At 46.6% G+C, this 21,038-nt stretch overlaps 4 protein-coding genes across 4 annotated transcripts; 2 read left to right on the forward strand and 2 right to left on the reverse strand.

Moving 5' to 3' along the window:
* Nucleotides 1–3,717: 3,717 nt before the first annotated feature.
* Nucleotides 3,718–7,599, reverse strand: LOC108040512 (secretory carrier-associated membrane protein 5). Its single transcript, XM_017118011.2, has 5 exons — nucleotides 7,386–7,599; nucleotides 6,998–7,225; nucleotides 6,031–6,235; nucleotides 5,373–5,502; nucleotides 3,718–5,296 (listed from the first exon to the last, which is right to left on the reverse strand). Exons 1-5 carry the CDS (start codon nucleotides 7,446–7,448, stop codon nucleotides 4,888–4,890), a joined length of 1,035 nt encoding a protein of 344 aa, XP_016973500.1. The 5' UTR covers nucleotides 7,449–7,599; the 3' UTR covers nucleotides 3,718–4,887.
* Nucleotides 7,600–7,930: 331 nt separating this feature from the next.
* Nucleotides 7,931–10,595, forward strand: LOC108040511 (adenosylhomocysteinase). Its single transcript, XM_017118009.2, has 3 exons — nucleotides 7,931–8,089; nucleotides 8,319–8,509; nucleotides 9,353–10,595. Exons 1-3 carry the CDS (start codon nucleotides 8,065–8,067, stop codon nucleotides 10,433–10,435), a joined length of 1,299 nt encoding a protein of 432 aa, XP_016973498.1. The 5' UTR covers nucleotides 7,931–8,064; the 3' UTR covers nucleotides 10,436–10,595.
* A 975-nt stretch (nucleotides 10,596–11,570) lies between these two features.
* Nucleotides 11,571–13,497, forward strand: LOC108040506 (P3 protein). The gene is made up of 2 exons (XM_017118000.2): nucleotides 11,571–12,715; nucleotides 12,983–13,497. The coding sequence occupies exons 1-2, from the start codon at nucleotides 11,678–11,680 to the stop codon at nucleotides 13,289–13,291; spliced, it is 1,347 nt and encodes a 448-aa protein (XP_016973489.1). The 5' UTR covers nucleotides 11,571–11,677; the 3' UTR covers nucleotides 13,292–13,497.
* A 264-nt stretch (nucleotides 13,498–13,761) lies between these two features.
* Nucleotides 13,762–20,429, reverse strand: LOC108040505 (anaphase-promoting complex subunit 1). The gene is made up of 8 exons (XM_017117999.1): nucleotides 19,272–20,429; nucleotides 19,091–19,214; nucleotides 18,872–19,033; nucleotides 17,617–18,820; nucleotides 15,513–17,557; nucleotides 15,019–15,453; nucleotides 14,377–14,959; nucleotides 13,762–14,319 (listed from the first exon to the last, which is right to left on the reverse strand). Exons 1-8 carry the CDS (start codon nucleotides 20,335–20,337, stop codon nucleotides 13,843–13,845), a joined length of 6,096 nt encoding a protein of 2,031 aa, XP_016973488.1. The 5' UTR covers nucleotides 20,338–20,429; the 3' UTR covers nucleotides 13,762–13,842.
* Between the last annotated feature and the right edge of the window lie 609 nt (nucleotides 20,430–21,038).

A 21,038-nucleotide genomic window follows, 5' to 3' on the forward strand; every position in this document is an offset into this window, starting at 1 on the left:
TTTGAGTTCATGTTTGATCCTTTGCTGAGCAGAAAGTGCATTGATATTACATTTAGCTATGAACTATAAAGTTAAAATGAATTTTAAATGTGATTCCATTTCAAGCATATTTTAATATCTAATTAAAACAAGTCCTGACTAGCAGTTAAAAAGTTTGTAACTTAAAGTCATCAAGAATATTTACTTGATAATAAATAGGGACTGCAAAAAATATATTTAAGGCACCATATCTTTATGTTTTTTATCACGTAACACAATAAAATTGATGTTGAGATTCGATGGACTTAATTCAATAAAAAGTTGCAATGTAAATAAATTTAAATTTTCTAAATTTTACAGAAACTGACAAATGTGACTATATAAAATTGATTTGGATTAATTGAAATTAATTTGGAATTCTTGGAATCTTTTTGGTACGTATTAAATCTTTTTAATTGGTTTTTATCATTCTATCGCATATGGTTTTGTTTAAGTTTATCAAATGCAATGCACTTTTCTCTGCGTGTTGGGATGAAGGAAGCGCCAAGTGCCATGTGCGGCGCTTTGTGTCTGCGTCTGTGTGAGTGCGGCCTTGCGGTGTCCTCGTGTGTGTGTGTGTGTGTGTGTGTGTGAGGGTCCTGTGAGAGGGTCTTGGGAACGGAGGGGTGGAGGGGAAAGGGGGTCTAAGGACGAGAGGCAGCAGCCAGAGCCACGACGAGAGCACAAACAGAAACGGCACAAACAGCAAACGTGATGAGCGCATGTGTTTTATCTTCAATCTCAGCTGAAATCATCTGGCCTGGCCGCCAACCCCCCCCTGAAAAGCCTCCACCCAACCCCCTTCCTCCCATCCAAAAGCAAAAAAAGGATCCCCTTTGGCCCACGCCCCTGTGGCATTATGAAGGGCAATAGGTTGTGTGAGACTTTGTGGACTCGGGTCGTCGTCGGTGTTGGGATAAAGTTCGGGTTGTCGGGTCGACAAACGCCTTCGGCTGCGACTTAGCTCTGACCAAGTCACTAAGCCAGTCAACCCCACTATCTGCATCCCCCCGCCCTTAGCCTTAACACCCTCTAAGCACCCCCTGTAGCCCCACGCCCATGGAACATTTTCTGCGCTTTGTAACATCAAGAAATTTGTACTTCCGCCAGTGGAAGATTTTAATTAAAAGCAGCAGGAAATGTGACCCAAATAATACTTCCGTATAGTGTGAAAAATTGGCCCGACTTGGCAAATGCTATTGCCATTTGCTCCTGCCTAACGTACACCTCCCCGAATAGGAATAGGGGGGAGGGGGGCTGGGGGCTGGGGCACCTCCCCCCACAGTGGCTGCCTAATTTGTCGTAGGACCGCCCGCAGGGCCAACGTTTAGCTGCCGGCGGGCGAGGAAAATATTATTTAAGTGATTTCTAAGCTGGCTACTGACAAGCGAGCGGAAAACGTTTATCACTCGAGTGGAAAATGACACAGGAAAAATGTGTGTTTATTTTACAAGTAAAGAGTTATTCCAAAAATGACACCAAAATGATATTTCCAAATGAAACAACGATTTTTGTAACAATTTGTCGAGAGCTTCCTTAATATCTGTACCCCAAATATTCAAGTATGCAAATTTAACAAATAATAATTTAAATATTAAAAATGTTTAAACATTTATAATTTCTTTAAATATCAAAGTTTTATACATATTAAACAATAAAATGTTAAAATAAAACAGAAAGATTATCCTCTTAGCTTATAAAATTTAAAAATAAAGGACAATTGAAATGTATGTGAATTTTTAATATTCACTTTTCAAATGTTTTCTATGTTTCTATTTAACTTACGAGAATAAATGTAACTTGCCAAGCCTTAGAAATTCTAGATATATATACATATCAAAATATAAATAAATATATATCTGTATATATCTTTATAATTTTTAATCACATATTTTTAGGATTTAACTATGTTAAGTTGAAAGCCTTCAAGATCAGCAACTACATTGATGGATTTCTCAGTGCATCGAGGACAAACCTCCGCCATTTATAGCCGGGATGAAGTTTTGACTTTCGGCTGGAAAGTCAGCTGCATTACGTGGCATTACTTGGATATTCTTGGCGCGACATAAAATCAATATGGTTACCTTGTCACGGCGTGTCCTTTGACTTCGCTCCGTGAGCTCTTGGCACGCAAGCAGCGTGAAAATGCAATCAATAGCAAATCGTTGTCAGCAATTAGCGTCCGGCCCAAGCGCTGAAACCCGATCCCGCCCAGAAACGCCCACACCCAGCCTGTCTGTCAGCCAGTCAGCCAGCCAGCCAGGTGGACATCCAGCTGCAACACGTGAGTGATGCAGGCTTTCGACTGAAGTGTGCCAAAAAGGATTTGCCACTAACGATGGCAGCAGTGCATCTGCATCTGCAGCACTCTCGAGCATATTTGCTCATCATTCTCGCTTTTTACTGCTCCGCCCCAATGCCCCACCGTTCCCCTCTCGATTCAACAATTCTATTCATAGACTGCTCTGCGGCTCTCTCGATTGCCAGCAAAATGGCAAACAAATCGTTGCAAATATTTCCTCGACGTGGCGTATGCGCAATTTTTGTCCAAACTAAGAATGGGACACATGTATGTATGTACATAAGGGTGGTCCAAAAAGATAGAGTTTGGTAAGCAATAAATGTATTTGAAATTTTATTTTAAGTTTTGGGCTTTGCAAATGGTTTCAAAGATTCCGTTAAAAATTACTCAGTTAGAATACATTTTTTAATCATAGGCACCTGTGCGTATGAGTGATAAATCTGAACCCAAAACGTATTTTATTTACAAAATTCACTTTCTTATGTCTTAAATGCAACAAATAGCATACTATAAACTGGTGACAGCAGAACCTTAACATTTTTTTCTAATTTGGACCACCCTAATGTATACAGTGTATATATTCATTTTTATACATCTGTATCTGTTTAGCACAAATATTTGATGCGTCTAAATGTGTGGACAGGACCATTTGCTGTTGTTGATTTAATTCAACATTTACCAAATGAAATTTTCATCTTGCATTGACAAACGTCTTCAATAGTCTTAATTACCACCTAAAATTGCCACATGTATAATATTTTGTTGATAGCAAAGGTTATTTGTTATTTCCAAAGATATTAAGTATCTTAAATATTTATAAAACAAATCAAACGTAAAAGCTGATTTCCAGGAATCCTCTTTGTATTAAAGCGCATTCAATTGTATTTAAATCTTTAGCAAATAAATTCCAAAGTTAAATTTGTATGCTGTATGGTTATACAGTTCAATATATTTTACATTTCAGTTAATTCTATCATCTGCAGAATATAAAATTTTGACTTAAGATTAAAAGAAATTTCATAATATCAAAAAAAAACTATTTTTTTTTAAATGTAAATATAAAATAACAAAGAATAGGAAAACTTTAATTTCTGAACTGTGCCCAAATAAAGTGAAGGCGACCAAACGGTCCAAAGTTGGTACGATTATGTCACCATTATATACGAATTAATACTAATAGATGGGGGTCATCAACCCCGATCTGTAGCTCGGATAACCACAGTCAGATCGTGGAATTTATTACCAGCCGGAACTATAATCTGTCACCATCCAAAACTGGGAAACATAAAACATATTCCATATTCCATATTCCGAAAATTATAATAAGCGGCTTAAATTCCCAAAAATTGTTTTCCAACCCCAGTGATTTTCCAATAACATAACAAAGTAATACTTCGTTTACATCTATAAGTATTTTATATTTATTTTTGAATTTATCATAAGTTTTGCTTGAATTTCAAATACACATCTATAGATCGTCGTTATCCATTTTCAATTTAGTTTTAAATAGTTCGTAACATAACTTTAATATGCAAGCAAACAGAAACGAAAAAATGTATCTAAAAATGTGAATACTTAAGTGAATCAATATTTTATATGCTGTCTTCATGTACATAGATAATATATAACAATTACGATTACAAAAAAACACGACATTTCATGTGAGTGCGGGACAGAGGCGGGGAAGAGGGGTTTAGGGCATGGGCGTGTGAGTGAGGGGATGAGGAGAGGGGGCGGAGGACCACAGCTTGGATGAAAAATGAATTTCGCTTTCTTGTTGTCTCGGCCAAGGCGACAAGAGATAAAGTTCTATAATGTAAGCGTTAAATATATTATTTATATTATGTTTGTATATATATATATATATATATGTAAGATCGTATATATGTATGTGTGTGTTGCGTGTGTTTGGGAGTGGGGAATATTCTTATATCGTTTTAATGACTTAAAGAACTAGAAAACATCATCATCAGCAGCAGCTTCATCAGACTCATCCCTTTCGTCTGGATTCTCAAGGGTTATTTCAGAATCCAATTATTTCACAGGGCACCCACACAATAATTTACTCTAAATATTGTATTTGGAGGCATGTAGATTATACGATTAAGATATCCTATCTTCCCAATCCGCTGCAGCTGTGTGTCGAAGGCATCGGGGGCCGTTTTAGTTCTCATTTTTTCACTTTTCTTTTTTTTTTTAGTTTCAGTTTAAGTTCTAAGTTCAGTTTCGGTCTGTTTATAAATATTGTTAATGCATTGTGTGTTTTTGTGTGTTATCATTACATTAATTATTTGTAATAAAGACGACGGCATTCTAGGAATTGTTTATGCACAAAAGCAAATAGTTATTAGTTCCATGCTCCAATGCTTGCTTTAGTTTCGTGTTTTTCTTTGCTTATATTTTCAAGCTAATTCAATGTTTATTAAATGTTCCTTTTCCATCTCCCTCTCTCTGGCGCGGTTACCCATCTCTTTTTGTCCGAGTTTAGCAGGATGAGTGCTTGAGTTCGTGGTTGATTGATTGATTTTCCTTTTGATTTGATCAGATCCTCGGGAGGCACAGTCTCCTTAGTACCTGCTGTTGTTGAACTGCGAGTTGATGGCCGTGTTAACGGCCGAGGAGGCCGCCTCCTGGACATGCTGATTGCGCAGAAACTCGGTGGTGAACTCCGCCTGGGCCTTGGCCATGCTGGCCCCTGTGCTGCGGTAGATGGAGTGAATCTTGGTGATCATCAGCACATTGGCCACGGCCACCGCTGCGAAGCAGAAGGAAACGCACAGCAGCAGAATGCCGACGATAATGCCCGACGCTTTGCCATCGAACTGCCCGATGGCCGTGATGAAGCCGCAATAGCCCATCTTGCTGAAGCCCACCGTCTGCACAATAGTGTACAACGTTTGAAAGAAGTAGATGAAGAAGAAGACCATGAAGTTGAAGCTCGAGTCGTTGCGGAATGCCTTGTACGCCGGTCGGAACCTGGTAAGGAAGCAAAGATCACGATATTAAGGGGTCAATATTAGGTTATTTATTGACATCCAAAGGATTAACTCACCAGCAGACATACGAGGCGGGTGAGAAGAGCATCGTGTAGAAGATAGCCAGGAAGAAGGTCTCAAATTCGCCAGCATGGAACAGCAAAATTAGACCTCCGATCACGTTGGCCAACAACGTCATGGTGTAAACTGTCGGGAGAAGAGAAAGCGTATTTATTTAATGGAATTCTTTAAATTATGAGAAAAGGCAAACAATCATAAGTAAATAAATAAATATGGCAACTTTAACGTAATAGTATGGGCCATTAAAAAACACGATAAATTATTATTTGCCAGGAATTTATTTATAAAGTATGTAATAAATATGTAACCCATATGTAAACCTATCCTTTTTTATGACTTTTTCTTTTTACGCTTACGTTGATATATAACACTTGAAAATAAGCAAAATATAAGCTAAGGACATACTTAAGTTAGCTTATTTGAAGTGAATTTATAGATTACGTTAAAAATATAAGTCATACATATTAAATACCGTGTAATTTGGCCCTTCTTTGGCTGTATTTTCTGCGCACAACCACCCAAAGATTTAACCATTGGCCATAGCCACATCTGACTAATCGTACCACCAGACTATGAACGCCATGCGATGACTAATCCCAACTTGTGCCCACGCTTATCAGCGTTATACTACTGCCATAGAACACCGATACTCACAGATCCAAATGTAGTACAATCGCTTGACCAGTTTCTGGAACTCGGGCGGAATCTCCACTTCGAAGTCCTGGTAGAAGCACGGCTTCACACAGAAGTTGTCCGGCAGCGGTGGCCAGTTGTTCAGTTGGGGCACGTTGCCTCCCTGCAGCTGCTGCTCGCGGCGGTCCAGCTCAGCGGCCTTGCGGTCCAGTTCCTCCTGCCGGCGCTAGATGTCAAGAGAATGATACAATTATCAACAGATTAAAATTATATTTTAATTATACACAAAGCTACAAGACATGAATAGTTTAAAGACAGGTTAATTAAGAGTTTGATTATTTTGAAAAAGATGCCTGCCTAGGTAACAAACAAAAATTCTTTATAATGAATCCTAATTGAAAAGCATTATTCAAATAAATTTTCTTTTTAAGGATTAAGTGCTTTAAAACCGAATGATGTCATATTCCATTTCACAAATTGGGAAACATTATAAATTTCGACTTTTCAACGATGTATAATCCTAGTAATGTATCAGTCTTCTTTGTATTCGTCAAAATGTATCATTTTGATAAAGAGCCCGATTGTGGGCCTTTATGCATGTATGATGTACACACTCAAACTATTGAATCGTATTTATTTAGGTCTAGTTTTTCTTGTACTTATGTGTAGGGCTGCTGAAGCCAAGTAAATCAAGAGAAACCGCAGATTGTACAGTGAAGACTGGGCGCAATGGTCTCTAGTATTGGCTAAACAACTGCCTCCAAGCAGATTTATCATGTGCCGGGCTAGATAAGCCTGGTTATCTCTGTGTTTTTTATGGGCAGTGCTATGTGATATGTATGCTTTAATCCGGTACTCAGACCGGTGTTCACTGTACAAACTTTATGGGCAGTGAGATGTGATGATGTGTTCGTTACATTACGGCAACCCGACGAGAGTTCACTGTACTAGTGGGCGGTAACGCGAGCTGGCCGGCCAAGTGGGTTACCTGCAGCTCCTCCGAGGTGATCTGTATGCTGGTGCTCGGCGCCGAGGCGCCCAGCGAACTGGTCTGCGGGGGCGGAATGTTTTGCGACAGCGGCTGCACCACCGCCGCCGTGTTGGTCGAGTTGATTTGCAGCTGCGGCTTGGCCTGCTCCTCGAAGGGGTTGTAATCCTCCAGAGAGACGAGGGCGGCGCCGCCCCGAAACGTCCGTGCCTGTTGGATGGCGGGATCCTGCGGAGAAATCCCGATCAGAAACCAATTCATTCAACATATGTGACGAATGCACCCAACACACACACACACGCAAACACATCACACACGCGCACCCCCACCCTTGCATACGTGTGTGTGTTGAGTTTTTTCTTCGGCTTTCGCTCTTTTATCGCCTCACCGCAAACGGATTGTCCAGGTTGGGCTCCCCGAAGGGATTCTCGTCGAGACCGGAGCCGGACATGGGTTCTACTTTGGGGTTTGGCTGTTCGATGACCAGGAAAACGTACTGAAACGCACTTTACTTTTTTCTGTGTATATTTTCCCTATGACTCTTCTTTTAGCCGACAGTGTGGCCGAACGACACAAGTGCAGTGTGGCCGAATGTCAAAATTGCAATGAGCCTGCCGGCTACCGCTAAAGTAAAAGTTTTTTTTTTTATGTTTGGGAAGTACAACTATCGTCAAAAGTATTGTTGTTCAATTTACAAAATATATGAGAACATTCCAAAATAAAATATTGTTTGAGGGACAAACCAGCGATATATTGATTAAGTGGCACACAATTTTGACTGTCAAGACAAATTTTAAGACCATGATATGTTATACATTTCAAACAGAATCACTCATTTATCATCACCAATAAGAACGAACTGGCTCGGATGATCCGGTTCCAAGCCGAACTGGCTCAGCTGAACCGGTTCACCTGACATCCCGCCATCCCTGGTCCCGCCATTTCTCACCGGTTAAAATCTAGTGTTTTGGCTGAGTTTCTCATTCACCGCTGCGCCTCCAATCCCATTTGGTTGTGCTCGATTCTGTCTGCTCCGCGTCCAAGTTCAGTTTCCAATCCTTGCAAGAATGTCGAAGCCCAGCTACAAAGTCGGTGAGTTATAAATAAACCCAACGGTGGAACTCCGAATCTCCGGCCAGGCCGGCAACAGGCGACATGTGTGGTGGTGGATTCATGAGCACATGTTTCTGAGGTTAAAATAGAGCCTAATAAAAAAAAGAAAGCACGTTGTTGCCGGGCTGGATAACCAGAACCGAAAGGGGTATATAAATCAATAGTGGCCGCTTATCTGACCCTATCTCCCTTTTTTACCGCCCCACAGCCGATATCAGTCTGGCAGAATGGGGACGCAAGGCGATCATCATCGCGGAGAACGAGATGCCCGGTCTGATGGCCTGCCGGAAGAAGTACGGACCCTCCAAGATCCTCAAGGGAGCCCGCATCACCGGCTGCCTGCACATGACCGTCCAGACGGCCGTGCTCATCGAAACCCTCGTCGAATTGGGCGCCCAGGTGGGTTTCTATCTTGCAATTCCACTCGAGTAGATTATCAGACAGTATCATTTCGTATATACATACCACTTTCATTTAAGTTTAAATAATATCTCTCACGTAAATATCAACATAAATTGTATATTTATAAAATTTCAAAAATTGGTATATTCTATAATAATATAATAATATTGCCTAAATTATGATAGAAAACATTTCAAAAATTGTACATTGTAGTCCGTAAGGTCACTTATTATTTATGCGAGATAGGTGGACAGATAGGTACCTCCAATCACTGTTCACAAGGGCTGATCCGTTATCGTCTTTTGTTTACGCACCAATTTAAATAACAAAACTTTCGTTTAACAAGGGGGCAAGTTCAAGGCGCCCAAGATAAGACCATCAGATTGTTATTTCCTCTGACGCAGCACGTTTTGTTTTTTGATCCTCACACATGGCAACTATTTTGAACTGCTATAACCCTTAACCTTTTTCAATAGGTACATCTGGAACATCTGAACATTTTATTTGTTTCTTTTTATAAAGTATATCAAAGAGATAATACAATTGCGAACCATATTTTATTTTTAAAATAAATAATTGATAATGATTATTAAAACGAAAATAGATTTATAAAAATGAATGTTTAAAACATTGTTTAAAATTTAAAATAATTCTATAAAATTCTCTTCTCTTATTTTGAGCTAAAGTATTATATTTGTTATGTATTGTTTTAAAAAAAACATTTCACATTTTCATGATGCTGTCGCAATGGTTATATCAAATAGAAAATCCTTGCTTACCATCAAAAGCCTTTCAGTCCTATTTCGATCTAATAGATCATATTTACATCCATCTCCCCAGGTCCAATGGTCCAGTTGCAACATCTTCAGCACCCAAGATAATGCTGCGGCGGCCATCGCTGCCACGGGAGTGCCCGTGTACGCCTGGAAAGGAGAGACGGACGAGGAGTACTTGTGGTGCATCGAGCAAACCCTGGTCTTTCCCGACGGCCAGCCCCTGAACATGATCCTGGACGACGGCGGTGATCTGACCAACCTGGTGCACGAGAAGTTCCCCGAGTACCTGAAGAACATCAAGGGATTGAGCGAGGAGACGACCACTGGCGTCCACAACCTGTACAAGATGTTCAAGGACGGTCGCCTGGGCATTCCGGCCATCAATGTCAACGATTCGGTTACCAAGAGCAAGTTCGACAATCTCTACGGCTGCCGGGAGTCGCTGATCGATGGCATCAAGCGGGCCACGGATGTGATGATTGCCGGCAAGGTGTGCTGCGTGGCCGGATACGGCGATGTGGGCAAGGGCTGCGCCCAGGCGTTGAAGGGATTCGGTGGCCGAGTGATTGTCACCGAGATCGATCCGATCAACGCCCTGCAGGCGGCGATGGAAGGCTACGAGGTGACCACCATGGAGGAGGCCAGCAAGGAGGCCTCGATCTTTGTGACCACCACCGGCTGCCGGGACATTATCACCAGCGAGCACCTGCTCCAGATGCCCGACGATGCCATCGTCTGCAACATTGGCCACTTCGATATCGAGATCGACGTGGACTGGCTAAACGCGAATGCTAAGGAGAAGGTGAACGTGAAGCCCCAAGTAGACCGGTATACAATGAAGAACGGCAAGCACATCATCCTGCTGGCCGAGGGACGTCTAGTGAATCTTGGCTGTGCCCACGGACACCCCAGCTTCGTGATGTCGAACTCCTTCACCAACCAGGTGCTCGCCCAGATCGAGCTGTGGACCAAGTCCGACCAGTACGCTGTGGGCGTGCACGTCCTGCCTAAGATCCTCGACGAGGAGGTGGCCAGTCTGCATCTGGAAAAGCTGGGTGTGAAGCTCACCAAACTGTCGGACAAGCAGGCCAGCTACCTGGGCGTCCCGCAGACCGGTCCCTTCAAGCCCGACCACTACCGATACTGAGCACCCTACCCGGCAACCGGTTCCGAACCCGAAATCGAATCGGGCCTCGGCGCCGTAGACGACGGTCCCACTAGTTATCTATTGTTTGTACATTTCACTGTTCACCTAAGCTCCAATAAAATCCCATCTCACGTACTCTCAGCTAGAGAAAACCCAACAATTGCTCCAATGTTTTTCTCCTACACCTCAAAAGATGGTGCACATTCGTTTGGTGGATTGGTTTCTCTATATGGTGAAACAGTTGTGTACATGTATTAGTGAATTAGCTGAGTTAGTTTAAAGATTTGTTTTTGATTTAAAACACGTGTTATAAAAAAATACGATTTTGTAAAAGCAATCAGATTTAGCTACTAGAAAATGAAAATAACAGTGACTTAACAAATTTTGGTGTTTTTAAATAAATAAAATCAAGGGCAAACAGAATTCTCTAGAAGAACATATTTTAAGTGGTCAAACACGTGCAGAGCTCTTTAAGAAATGAAATTAATTTTTTTTCCGATTAACAATGAGCCTAATACATCTACATATGTACCAAAAAGACATTTGCATAACCAAATTATACTTGCTAAATTATATGGTTTTATATAGGGAACAATGCCTAATATCTTATCTTTAACTATTCATGAATAAACCTCTTAAGTTGGAGTAGCTCAGTGGCGTACATATAATGAGTTTCGAAATCTTTAAATTAAATGGTAACTAACTTGGAGAAAATATTCAGTGGCTCACAGCTTATTTGTAACAAAATATTACTTGATAACATGTTTAGTTCAGTTTTAAGCTGTGAGCCACTGTATATTTATAGTTACATATGTAAATGTCAAAAAACGGTATTGTTCTTTTACCAAATTTGTAAACCCCCCTTTAGGCCTATCCCCCTTGTGAAAATACAGCCTACGCCCACGATCCCTCTCTGACATCTGCGTGAAGTGCTTATCGTTATCTCCCTCTTCTTTCCACCACCGCTGTAGGGTATTGGGGATTTGAGATGGCCTGACCTTCTCACACAGATTCCGTTGATTGCGGCCGGTTTCCCAGCTGGTCACCCTTCTCACTCTCTCCAACGCTGTGTGCGGTGGGGCGAGTGCATACAGCTATCTCGCTCCCGCTTGCAATTGCAATTGTAAACTGTAGTGTGTGATTTCACGTTTATTCCGCTTGGAGCACTTGTTGCGTGCGAAAGGGGTGAAGCCAAATCAAAACATTCCGTCTGGCAAATTACATCACTCATAGGCGGAGATAATGTCTCCGCAGAGATGTCATGTTTCCTTTTCGACTTTCCTGCTGTTCGTTCTGGGACTCGGATATGCACCCACATTCGGATGGATGGTCCACTTTCGCCCGGCTACCCTGAAGCTGCATATGGAGCGGGGGGATAAGGTGCAGCTTACCCTGGAAAACCTAGCACCTTCCACGCTGCAGCAACCGGAGCGCTTCCATTTCCGCCTGGAAAGTGCTGACAAGGATCTGGCCAGTATTCCCGGGGAGAACGCGACCATTCCCCTTAGCCTCTTCAACACGGAAACACGCGATTGGACAGGCGAAATCCTCGTCAATGCCCTCTTTCTGGGGCAGACCAAGATCCAAGTGAGGTTGTACGATACCCAGCTGAACAAAAGTGAGTTGCCCACGAATTGGAGCAACGACAGCTCGCTGGAGGTTAAGATTCTGCGTCCGATTCGGGTGGTCGATCATGTGTTCATCGGCTCCATCATACTGCTGATGTCTCTGCTGTACATTAACTTTGGTGCCGCACTCAATCTGGACGTGCTGAGAGGTCTGATCACCCGGCCCACAGCTCCCTGCATCGGATTCGTGATGCAGGTGGTGGGCATGCCTCTGCTGAGCTACGCCTTGGGGGTGTTCATCTTCCCCCAGGCACCGGCCATGCAGCTGGGACTCTTCTTCACCGGCATCTCGCCCAGCGGTGGGGCATCGAACACCTGGAGCGCTGTGCTGGGCGGGAATATACACCTATCCGTGCTTATGACCACGGTGTGCAATGTGGCTGCCTTCGCCACCATGCCCCTTTGGATTTTCACTCTTGGGCAACTGATCTTCGAGCGCGTAGGCATGCAGGTGCCCTACCAAAAAATCGCTACCTACTGCGGCTCTCTGATTTTCCCGCTGCTGATCGGGCTACTCATCCAGAAGCGACTGCCCCGGGTCACCCGGGTCCTGGTCCGTCTGCTTAAGCCCATCTCCGCCTGCCTAATCATGTTCATCGTCATATTCGCCATCATCACGAACTTCTATCTGTTCTATTTGTTCTCCTGGCAGGTGAGCTGTACTTCATATACTTTAATCCTTAGTTCCCATCTGAGGTTTTTCATAAATGTATATTGATGTTTAATTATTTAAAATTAAGATTCAAAAAAACAGTTAAACCTGATGTCAAGAAGAATGCATTTAAACCAACATCAAATTTAAATATATGTAGTTGAACAAAACCATGGGTAAATGTGGAATTAAACAAAACTTTGTTTATTAAGATTTGAATACTATAAAAAATATTAACTTATTGTGAACTTTAACGCTCTTTTTCAGATTGCCGTAGCTGGCATGGCTCTCCCGGGCCTAGGCTACATCTTCGCCTGGCTGGCAGCCAAGTTACTCCATCAAAATGCCGCCGACGCGTTGACCATTGCCATTGAGACGGGCATACAGAACACGGGCATCGCCATCTTCCTGCTCACAACCACGCTGGAATCGCCGGAGGCGGACCTCACCACGGTAGTGCCGGTTTCGGTGGCCGTGATGACGCCATTCCCACTGCTGGGAATATATCTTTACAAACGATGCTGTGCACCCAAAACGATCGAAGCTAACGCTGCCGAATCGGAGCGGATTGTTTAAGCTGTAGTTGCTGAATTTTACAGTTTTTGATAGCTGCTGCAATATTATCATTGTATAGTGTTTGTACATATTGGTTTTTGATAACTTATACAACGTAAAGTTTGTGGACAAGGCTATTCCAAAATTTTCTACACTTAAGTCACACCCAAATATTTTGGGATAATCATTTGTAATTATTTTACAATAAAGTCATATTTATACCTGTATTCGAACGTAAATGCTTTTCTTTCAAGTTGATTTTATACAACTTCGGTTGTGTGATTTTCATTAGAAAGTTTGTCTTGCAAACTTATGCATTTGTATATAAAGTATTAATGCCCTCTCGTGGATCTCTCAAGGATTATATATCTTTCTTTGCAAAACTGAAAACGTACAACCGTTTTTTCTTATGTAATAGCTAGATTTTGAATGTGGCAAACTTTTAGGAAAAGTTCAGTACCAACCTTTCAAAAATAAATGTACAATGTATATCGAGCGCATACATATCCGCATTCCAAGCAGATATCACAACATATATTCTAAGCCAAACAAAAGAAAAGGTCGCTCGAGGATCATTGGGTGGCCATGGTGTACGCCAAAAGGGCTGCCTCATCCAGGGTCACCACCTCGGTGGAAAGTGCCTGAAGGATCTTCAGCAGACCGAAGATGGTTTGCGCGCCGAGATTCAGTTGCCGGAATTCGAAGAGTATGCGCATGTAGTTGACCGTGCCTGTACTCAAATCCACGCCATTCAACATATTCGGCAATAGGTTATAGTAGTTGATCACGCAAAAAGCTCGCTGCAAATCCGGTCCACTGACGGTTGTCACATAGCTCGGATCCAGGCGCTTCCGGCTGAGGAACTCCCTCAGCGGCACACACAACTCGCGCGTCGAATCCTCCATTTCCTGTTTGAAGAGCTCCTGCATCATCTGGATGAGCTCCACGGAGATAAGCGGATGCTCCGACTCCTGGTTGCGACTCAAGTAGGCATCGATCAGCTTTAGCTGCCACACATCGATGTTGGTCAGCATGGACTTGGTCACGTGCTGGAAAAAAAAAGAATTACATTTTCAATCGTTCACCTTAAAAATCGATCCACTCACATCGTATAGCGTTAGATAGACGGGTAGCAAATGCATCCGATCCTTGACCACGGCATTGTAGAAGAGCAGCATCATCTGGTGGCGCTTTACCAGCTCCGGATAACTCAAATCCGTGCCCTTGGTGGCCAGGCAGCGGCTCAAGAAGGGCTTGACCATCCGTTCGCTGGCAAACTGCTGCAGGTCGTTCATATCGATCTGCCAGCAGATGCTCTGCTCCATCGTCAAGGTCTGCGCCAGCATGCTCTTCAGTCTGTCGGGATCCTCCAAGTGGGAGAGGCAGCCCGTTCGCTTCTTGATATCGATCGGTGCACTCATCTCCAGCGCTTTTTCCAACTGATGCCAATTGCGGGAACGCTCGAAGCACACTGGCCAATAGTTCTCGTCGTCCACAACCACCTGTTGCAGACTGCTCAGCACGGGCAGGATGCAGGGAGCGATGGGCAGGCGGCGCATCTCGGTGGCACCCACCTCCAGCACGGATATGTTGGCCAGACAGAGCTGGTTGGTGTCAATATCCCGTGGAAGGAACAAGCGTGGTTCCACTGCCAATACATATAGGTGTCTCAGCGCCTGGAGGTGATAACTAAAAGGGGAAACAAAGATTTAGGTTGGCTCCATCTACTCTGGAACCCCAATCCTTACCGATTGTCGTTGCTGTGTATGGGAAACTTGGGGAAGAAGGCGCAGACCAGCGCTGCAATCGATTCTGGTGTCTTGGCAATGGTGAAGCGACCAGCTCCCAGGAATAGCAGGCCCAGCGACATGTGAATGGCCATGTGGGAGCCGTAGGTTATGTGCGGGTACTGCGGTCCCACCCGCGATCTTAGATACCGAATGATGCGAAGGATCTCGCAGTTTCCGGACCCGGCGAAGACCAGCGAGATCGAGATGAGCAACACCATCAGGCAACTCTCCACTGTAGTACGGCCGGCACATTCGCCCATTGGTGTGCCGGGGAAGCCCAGAAACTCCTTGATCACTGCCCGCAGCGTGGCGAAGGCCACCATGTCTTCCGTGCCCGCGTACTTAAGGCCAATGCAAAAAGCAGCTCCGGCCATGATATTGCAGTAGGCTTGCCTAAAACCAGGATATTTGACTCATATTCCTTCATTTAATATTGAGCTTAAGGTACTTACGTGATGGCCTCGAAGTCCACATCGCCGTCGTCGGCAGCCGGCTCGTCATCGCGCGAAGGAAGCCTCAGGTGAACCCGGAGGGTCTGCGGAAACTGCGCCTGGAACCACTCGTTGTCCGGTCGGATGTCCTGCCACAGGATTAGGCCCCTGGCTATGGTGCGGAGCAGCAGGAAGTCCGGCCGCACCATGTCCAGCAGATACCGCGAATCCGGCGGCTGCATCCACTCAGCAATCGCCGCGTTCCCGGAGTTGAAGAACATGAGTCCCAGTGCGAGTGTCGCACCCGGAGCGGTGACATCTATATTGACGCTGTCGCCCTCGCGAACTTGGAAGGAGGCCAGTCGGTACTTCTCCTTCTGGGATCCACTGATGGGTCGCTTGACTCCGCCCACCATGTAGTAGTGCAGAGTGTCCGGCAGTTGTAGATCCCGCAGTCCAGCTGGCGATTCCCCTTGGCCCAGGGTGACCAATCCGAGCGACAAGCCAGCTGTCATGGCATACGATTCACGCTCCACGCTGTTCTCCATCTCGGGACCCGGAGGTCTGCCGATCTCCTGCAGCAGCACCTCGGCTATGTGCCGCTTGGCTGATCCCTGATACAGCAAACCAATGCCCATCAGCGCAGCCACCTGTGTGCTTTGCGGTATATCCAGCTCCATGGCGGTGGCTGGAAGCAGTGCCTCCAAGTGAACACTCAACAACTTCGTCGTTTTCGTATCCATTGAGCCTCGATGGGCGGCGGAAATGCCCAGCAGCAGGCCCACGTTGGTCATCTCATCGCACTTAACCAAATACTTGTAAACACTCATGAAGGACAGCGTTTTCAGGTGGCCATTCAAGCCCAACGCCATGAGGAAGCCGGCGTGCTCCACGGCATTGTTCGCCTGCGCCTTGGGCTTGTTGTAAACAATCCAAGTGGAGTCTATGTCCTGGGCCTGGGGCGAGATCTTCAGGCCCGTGGCCACGCCATTGTGGAACGAAGGCCACATCTGCATGTTGGCGGGGAACTCGATCTGCTGCATTTCGATGGTGGTCCCCTTCAGCGGCTCCCTGCCCACCAGGCACAGTTTGGGCATGGACAAGCTATCGCTGGGTCTGGGCATCATCGTTCTCAGGGTGAACATGCCTCTGCCCAGAGGTAAAGTCATCGTCCTGGCACACAAAGCAAATAGCTGCTTCTCCTGCTCCTCGATGAACTCATGGTCGCTGGTTCCCGGCGACTGCTGCACTTCGATGACCACTGGCTCCGAGCTGTTAAGCAGACGTCGCACCTCCTCCACGCGCATGTCGTCGGGGAAGCGCAACCGCAGCAGTTTCGTGTCCATGTTGTCCATGTCGTCGTGCCGCAATTGCTCCGAAGACTCAGGCTCTGCCCCTCCGGTCGGGGGACACCTGGCTGACAGCGAGTCCTCCCTGTAGACTCTGCCGCAATGCGGTTGTCCAATGCTCGTTTCCAGGAACGGCAGCTGGGCGTGTGCCGCCAGTTCCGGTCGCAGGATAAGCTCATAAGTGGCCATGCTACAGCCCATGGGCGGCGATAGGCGAGCCTCCTCCAAAGCCTCAGCTACGATCAGATGCACCGCTGCCGGGAATCTCTCAATATCCCGCCTTGTCAATCGCATGGCCAGGATCAACTCTAGCATTTGGTGGCTCCGTGGTGCATCCGCCGTGATGCTTCGCTTAACCCGCCTCGGATAGTTGGCCTGGACGGCTTCGGGGATCTCAAGGAGCTGCCACCAGTGCTTGAGACGTTCCTGCCCGTGGACCACCAGGGATACGAGTTGCAGTAAATTGCGACTCCTCTCGTTCACACAGTCCACGAAGCTGTAGGGCAGCACCTCCTCTTCGCCCACAACTATGTGCTCCAGTTGGGCAAATACGCTGGGGGCCGGAACCCTCAGAAGCTCCTGGTGCAGCATCATTGCCCCGTGCTCCGATCCCAGCAGCGAGAGCTTACCGGTGCGATTGGAAAGTTCCGGGAAGTCTAGGATGTAGTGCAGCACATAGCTGTCCAGCTGCATATCAATGGCCAGTTGGTGAAGGAACTACGAGAAGAAGAAAAAATCAAGTGACTTCCAAAATAGGGATTACATTGTCCACCCACCGTTGCAAGGTATGGGAGCGCTGCATAGAAGACAGCGTCCAGTTTGAGATCCTCGTACAGTAAATGCAGACTAAAGAAGATAGCGGGGATCATCTGGAAGAGCGGCGCGTTGATGTCCACGCTATAGCTATGCCCATCCGCTCCACAGGGAGCCAGTGTCGTCTGGAGCAGCAGGAACTCCCAGTCATCGTCCGTGAAATCCTCGCAGTCATTGTATTTTCTTCGTTTTTTCGGCTCATCCTGGGCGCCCAGCGTGGAATTGGAACTGCAATTGGAACCGTCACCCGAACCCGTGGCAGTAACTCCTCCAAAATGAGTATGCAGAGATGGCGTGGCACATCTGCCGTAGCTCTCGCCCGTCTCTACATCCGGAGCTGCAGTCAGACCCATTAGGGAGAGCAGAGTGCACCGGAAGAGCAGCCATTCCTGCTCGATTGAGTAGTCCCTGGATCCCGGCGGATTTCTGGCGCTGTACCAACGGATCACAAAATGCAGGAACTGTGCGGGACTCAGAATCTGCCGCAACGTGGCCACACATCTGGTGAGCAGTCGTGTATCGTTCAAAAGGGGCAGCGCTATTCTAAGCATCCTACCCGTGGCATAGACCAAAGTCAATCGATTTCCGGCCGGATCTCTCAGGGACTTGCAGACATTATGCGCCTGCCTTTGCGTGTAAGAAACCGGCTGCGGTTGGATGGGCGACAACATGTGCAGCTCCTCATCGAAGGCAGCCAAATCCCCCGGAGCTTTCGTGGGCAGTAGGCTGCTTCTTCGCACCTCCACAAAGGAACTGCTGTTGGCAGGATTTCCACCAGCACAACCAGCTGTCACTGGGGTTTTCAACAGAGACGGAGTGGGCGGAGGAGTCGCAGCAGCCGTGGGCGTGACCAAAGGTGTGGGAATGGAGCTTGGCGCTAGCAACGGGGTAATGTGCACCTTGGAAATGAGCACAGTGCCAGTGTATAGGATCAAACTGCCGCCCGGATCGAGGACCGCAATCATGTGCAGTCTGTTGAGGCCCACGGCATCCTTGGCGGCCAGCGTGGATGCGAGTGTCGAGAGCTGCACCTCGCTGCTCCCGTAGCCAGTGAGCCGGACCATTTGGAGGCGGCATGAGCGGGCCAGCAGGTAGCACATAAACGTCTGACCCACCAGATCCGTGTGGATAAATGCTCGGGTGGCCATCTCGCAGAACTCGCGTTGCCTGAAAGGAACAACACTAATCATTGCGTCACATCTTTTTGGAATTACTTACGTTCCATAGGTGTTCTCTGTCCATATGTGCTCCAGACACATTTCCGGTTCAATGGGCTTCGCCGGCTTCACGTGCGTCATCTTGCGCATATCCTTCACGGACATGGACTGCTGGCTGATGCTGCTCTGCAGTTGGCTCAGTGGCGTGCCCAAAGAGGCGCGACTGCAGGAGAAATGGGAACCAATTAGCCAACAGTTAATCCGAGGCAGTCAAACCTACTTCGACTGGCCGAGCACTCCGCTGAAAGACTGCGACTGGCTGAGCCCGAACTTGGACAGATTGCCCAGACCCGAGATGGTGTTAGTCCTGCCCAGAAACGAGGCATTCGGAGCTTTTGGCATGGCTGGCAATGAAAGATAGTCAGTCTCTGTAGTCCCTGCTTTCCACTGAACCCACTCACCGCCGGTGTGCTTGGTGGAGCTGAAGCTATTGCCCCCCGCCTGCGATCTGGATCCCAGCAGCGTCTGGCCCAGCTCCTGCTGCTGTCCCACATAGTTGACCTCGTCGGGCGTGACCTTCCTCAGGCGGGCCACAAAGTGCTTGAAGAACTTGGCGTCGTACAGCAGCACCAAATCCGAATCGTCGGTGGTGAAGACCACACTGTACTCGGGCTCGGTCATGTAGCCCGTGGAGCTGGTGGCCGTCTTCAGGACGACTGGACAGGCTTCGTGCAGCGGATGGGACATGGAGAAGAGCCGCGGCATCGGAATGGAGAGGTGTGATATCAAAGCATTGCTGGAGTCCTTCTCCAGCAGCAGGCCGTGCATGGTCTGCCATACCTGCGAGACGGGGAAGTCCAGGTTGGCCAGGTAGTCCTCGCCATCGTTGCAGTAGACCCTCAAAGCGTCCTGGTCCATCACACAAATGGCAGTGAGTCCGTCATCCTCTGATTGGACAGCCGCCTTTAGCTGGGCCAATCGTCCGCGGACAAAGCTGCGATTAAGGAAGCAGGCGAAGCGCACCGGCGAATCGCTGGTGAAGCACATGCGCCGATACACCCCTTCGTCGCTGTCGTCATTGAAGCCCTGCGTCCAGACGACCGTGTTCCGGTGGACATACAGCTCCTCCTCGTTGTTCACCATGTAGTCGCACATGGGCTCCTCGCGCCACTCCAGCGGCGGATGCAACAGACTCTGGGGCAGCGAGGTGAGCTGCGTGGCCGCCGCCGCCTTGGGACCGCACCGCTTGGTCCGCTCGATCAGCTGGCGCCGCCGGGCAGCCCGCTCCTCGGCCGCCTCGTAGTCGTCGTACAGCTCCCGGATCGTCCACGACTCCTGGCCGCCGTTCGGACCGGCATCCTCGCCGGCCGACGAGATGTTCACGTTCTGCATGCGCTGCAGCAGCAGGTGCTCCGTGGTGGGCAGCTGGTGGCGCGCCAGCGGCTGGTCGTGCGGACCCGGGTGCTCCGCGGCCGACTGACGGCCGCGCGGCACAAACTCCAGCGGCGGTTCTGCGACGGCGATCATGTCCGCATCGCCAGGTGCATCCAGAGTTGCGATTAAAGATTAATTAATTACAAATTATTCGGTCCCGTCCCGCGCTCCGATTAAAGCTGCGATTCGGCAATTCCAAAATACCGAAACACCACGCCAAAATGGCCATCAACGCCTGACGTTTTGGTTGCGACGCCAACTGGTCACACTCCGTTAACTAGTATTGGATAGAAATGCCAGGATATTTGTTCTTGGGTACATTGTTTTGAAAACCTTATTCCTTGTCCTTGACAATTGGACTTTCAGTGTCCATAACCTTACCAAATTTATTCCGATTCCAAAGTGGCATACCTCTAAAGACTTGTGATTCGATTCTCTGAAAATCTGCATTCAAAATTTTCAATTTAGCGTTTATCAATATTTTGACCCATTTTCATGTTGGTTTTTTCTAATTTTCCGATGTGTTGTAATAGAGTGACCCAAAATTGGACTTCTAGAGTCCATAACTTTACCAAATTTAATCCGATTCCAATGCGGCATACCTCTAAAGACTTGTGATTCGATTCTCAGAAAATCTGCATTCAAAATTTTCAATTTAGCGTTTATCAATATTTTGACCCATTTTCATGTTGGTTTTTTCTAATTTTCCGATGTGTTGTAATAGAGTGACCCAAAATTGGACTTCTAGAGTCCATAACTTTACCAAATTTAATCCGATTCCAATGCGGCATACC

Source organism: Drosophila rhopaloa, unplaced genomic scaffold, assembly GCF_018152115.1.
Source record: "Drosophila rhopaloa isolate 14029-0021.01 unplaced genomic scaffold, ASM1815211v1 contig_3, whole genome shotgun sequence".
Taxonomy (NCBI): domain Eukaryota; kingdom Metazoa; phylum Arthropoda; class Insecta; order Diptera; family Drosophilidae; genus Drosophila; species Drosophila rhopaloa.

What these genes read in the sequence shown, in the direction of transcription:
- LOC108040511 (XM_017118009.2), top strand. Translation starts at nt 8,065, where the DNA reads ATGTCGAAGCCCAGCTACAAAGTCG. An exon ending in GAAGCCCAGCTACAAAGTCG is followed by an intron (nt 8,090 to 8,318) that starts GTGAGTTATAAA and finishes ACCGCCCCACAG; the next exon opens with CCGATATCAGTCTGGCAGAA. An exon ending in TCGTCGAATTGGGCGCCCAG is followed by an intron (nt 8,510 to 9,352) that starts GTGGGTTTCTAT and finishes CCATCTCCCCAG; the next exon opens with GTCCAATGGTCCAGTTGCAA.
- LOC108040506 (XM_017118000.2), top strand. Translation starts at nt 11,678, where the DNA reads ATGTCTCCGCAGAGATGTCATGTTTCCTTTTCGACTTTCCTGCTGTTC. An exon ending in TCTATTTGTTCTCCTGGCAG is followed by an intron (nt 12,716 to 12,982) that starts GTGAGCTGTACT and finishes GCTCTTTTTCAG; the next exon opens with ATTGCCGTAGCTGGCATGGC.
- LOC108040512 (XM_017118011.2), bottom strand. Translation starts at nt 7,448, where the DNA reads ATGTCCGGCTCCGGTCTCGACGAGAATCCCTTCGGGGAGCCCAACCTG. An exon ending in ACCTGGACAATCCGTTTGCG is followed by an intron (nt 7,226 to 7,385) that starts GTGAGGCGATAA and finishes ATTTCTCCGCAG; the next exon opens with GATCCCGCCATCCAACAGGC. An exon ending in TCACCTCGGAGGAGCTGCAG is followed by an intron (nt 6,236 to 6,997) that starts GTAACCCACTTG and finishes CTTGACATCTAG; the next exon opens with CGCCGGCAGGAGGAACTGGA.
- LOC108040505 (XM_017117999.1), bottom strand. Translation starts at nt 20,337, where the DNA reads ATGATCGCCGTCGCAGAACCGCCGCTGGAGTTTGTGCCGCGCGGCCGT. An exon ending in CGCTCCCATACCTTGCAACG is followed by an intron (nt 17,558 to 17,616) that starts GTGGGTGGACAA and finishes TTCTTCTCGTAG; the next exon opens with TTCCTTCACCAACTGGCCAT. An exon ending in GTGGACTTCGAGGCCATCAC is followed by an intron (nt 15,454 to 15,512) that starts GTAAGTACCTTA and finishes TCCTGGTTTTAG; the next exon opens with GCAAGCCTACTGCAATATCA.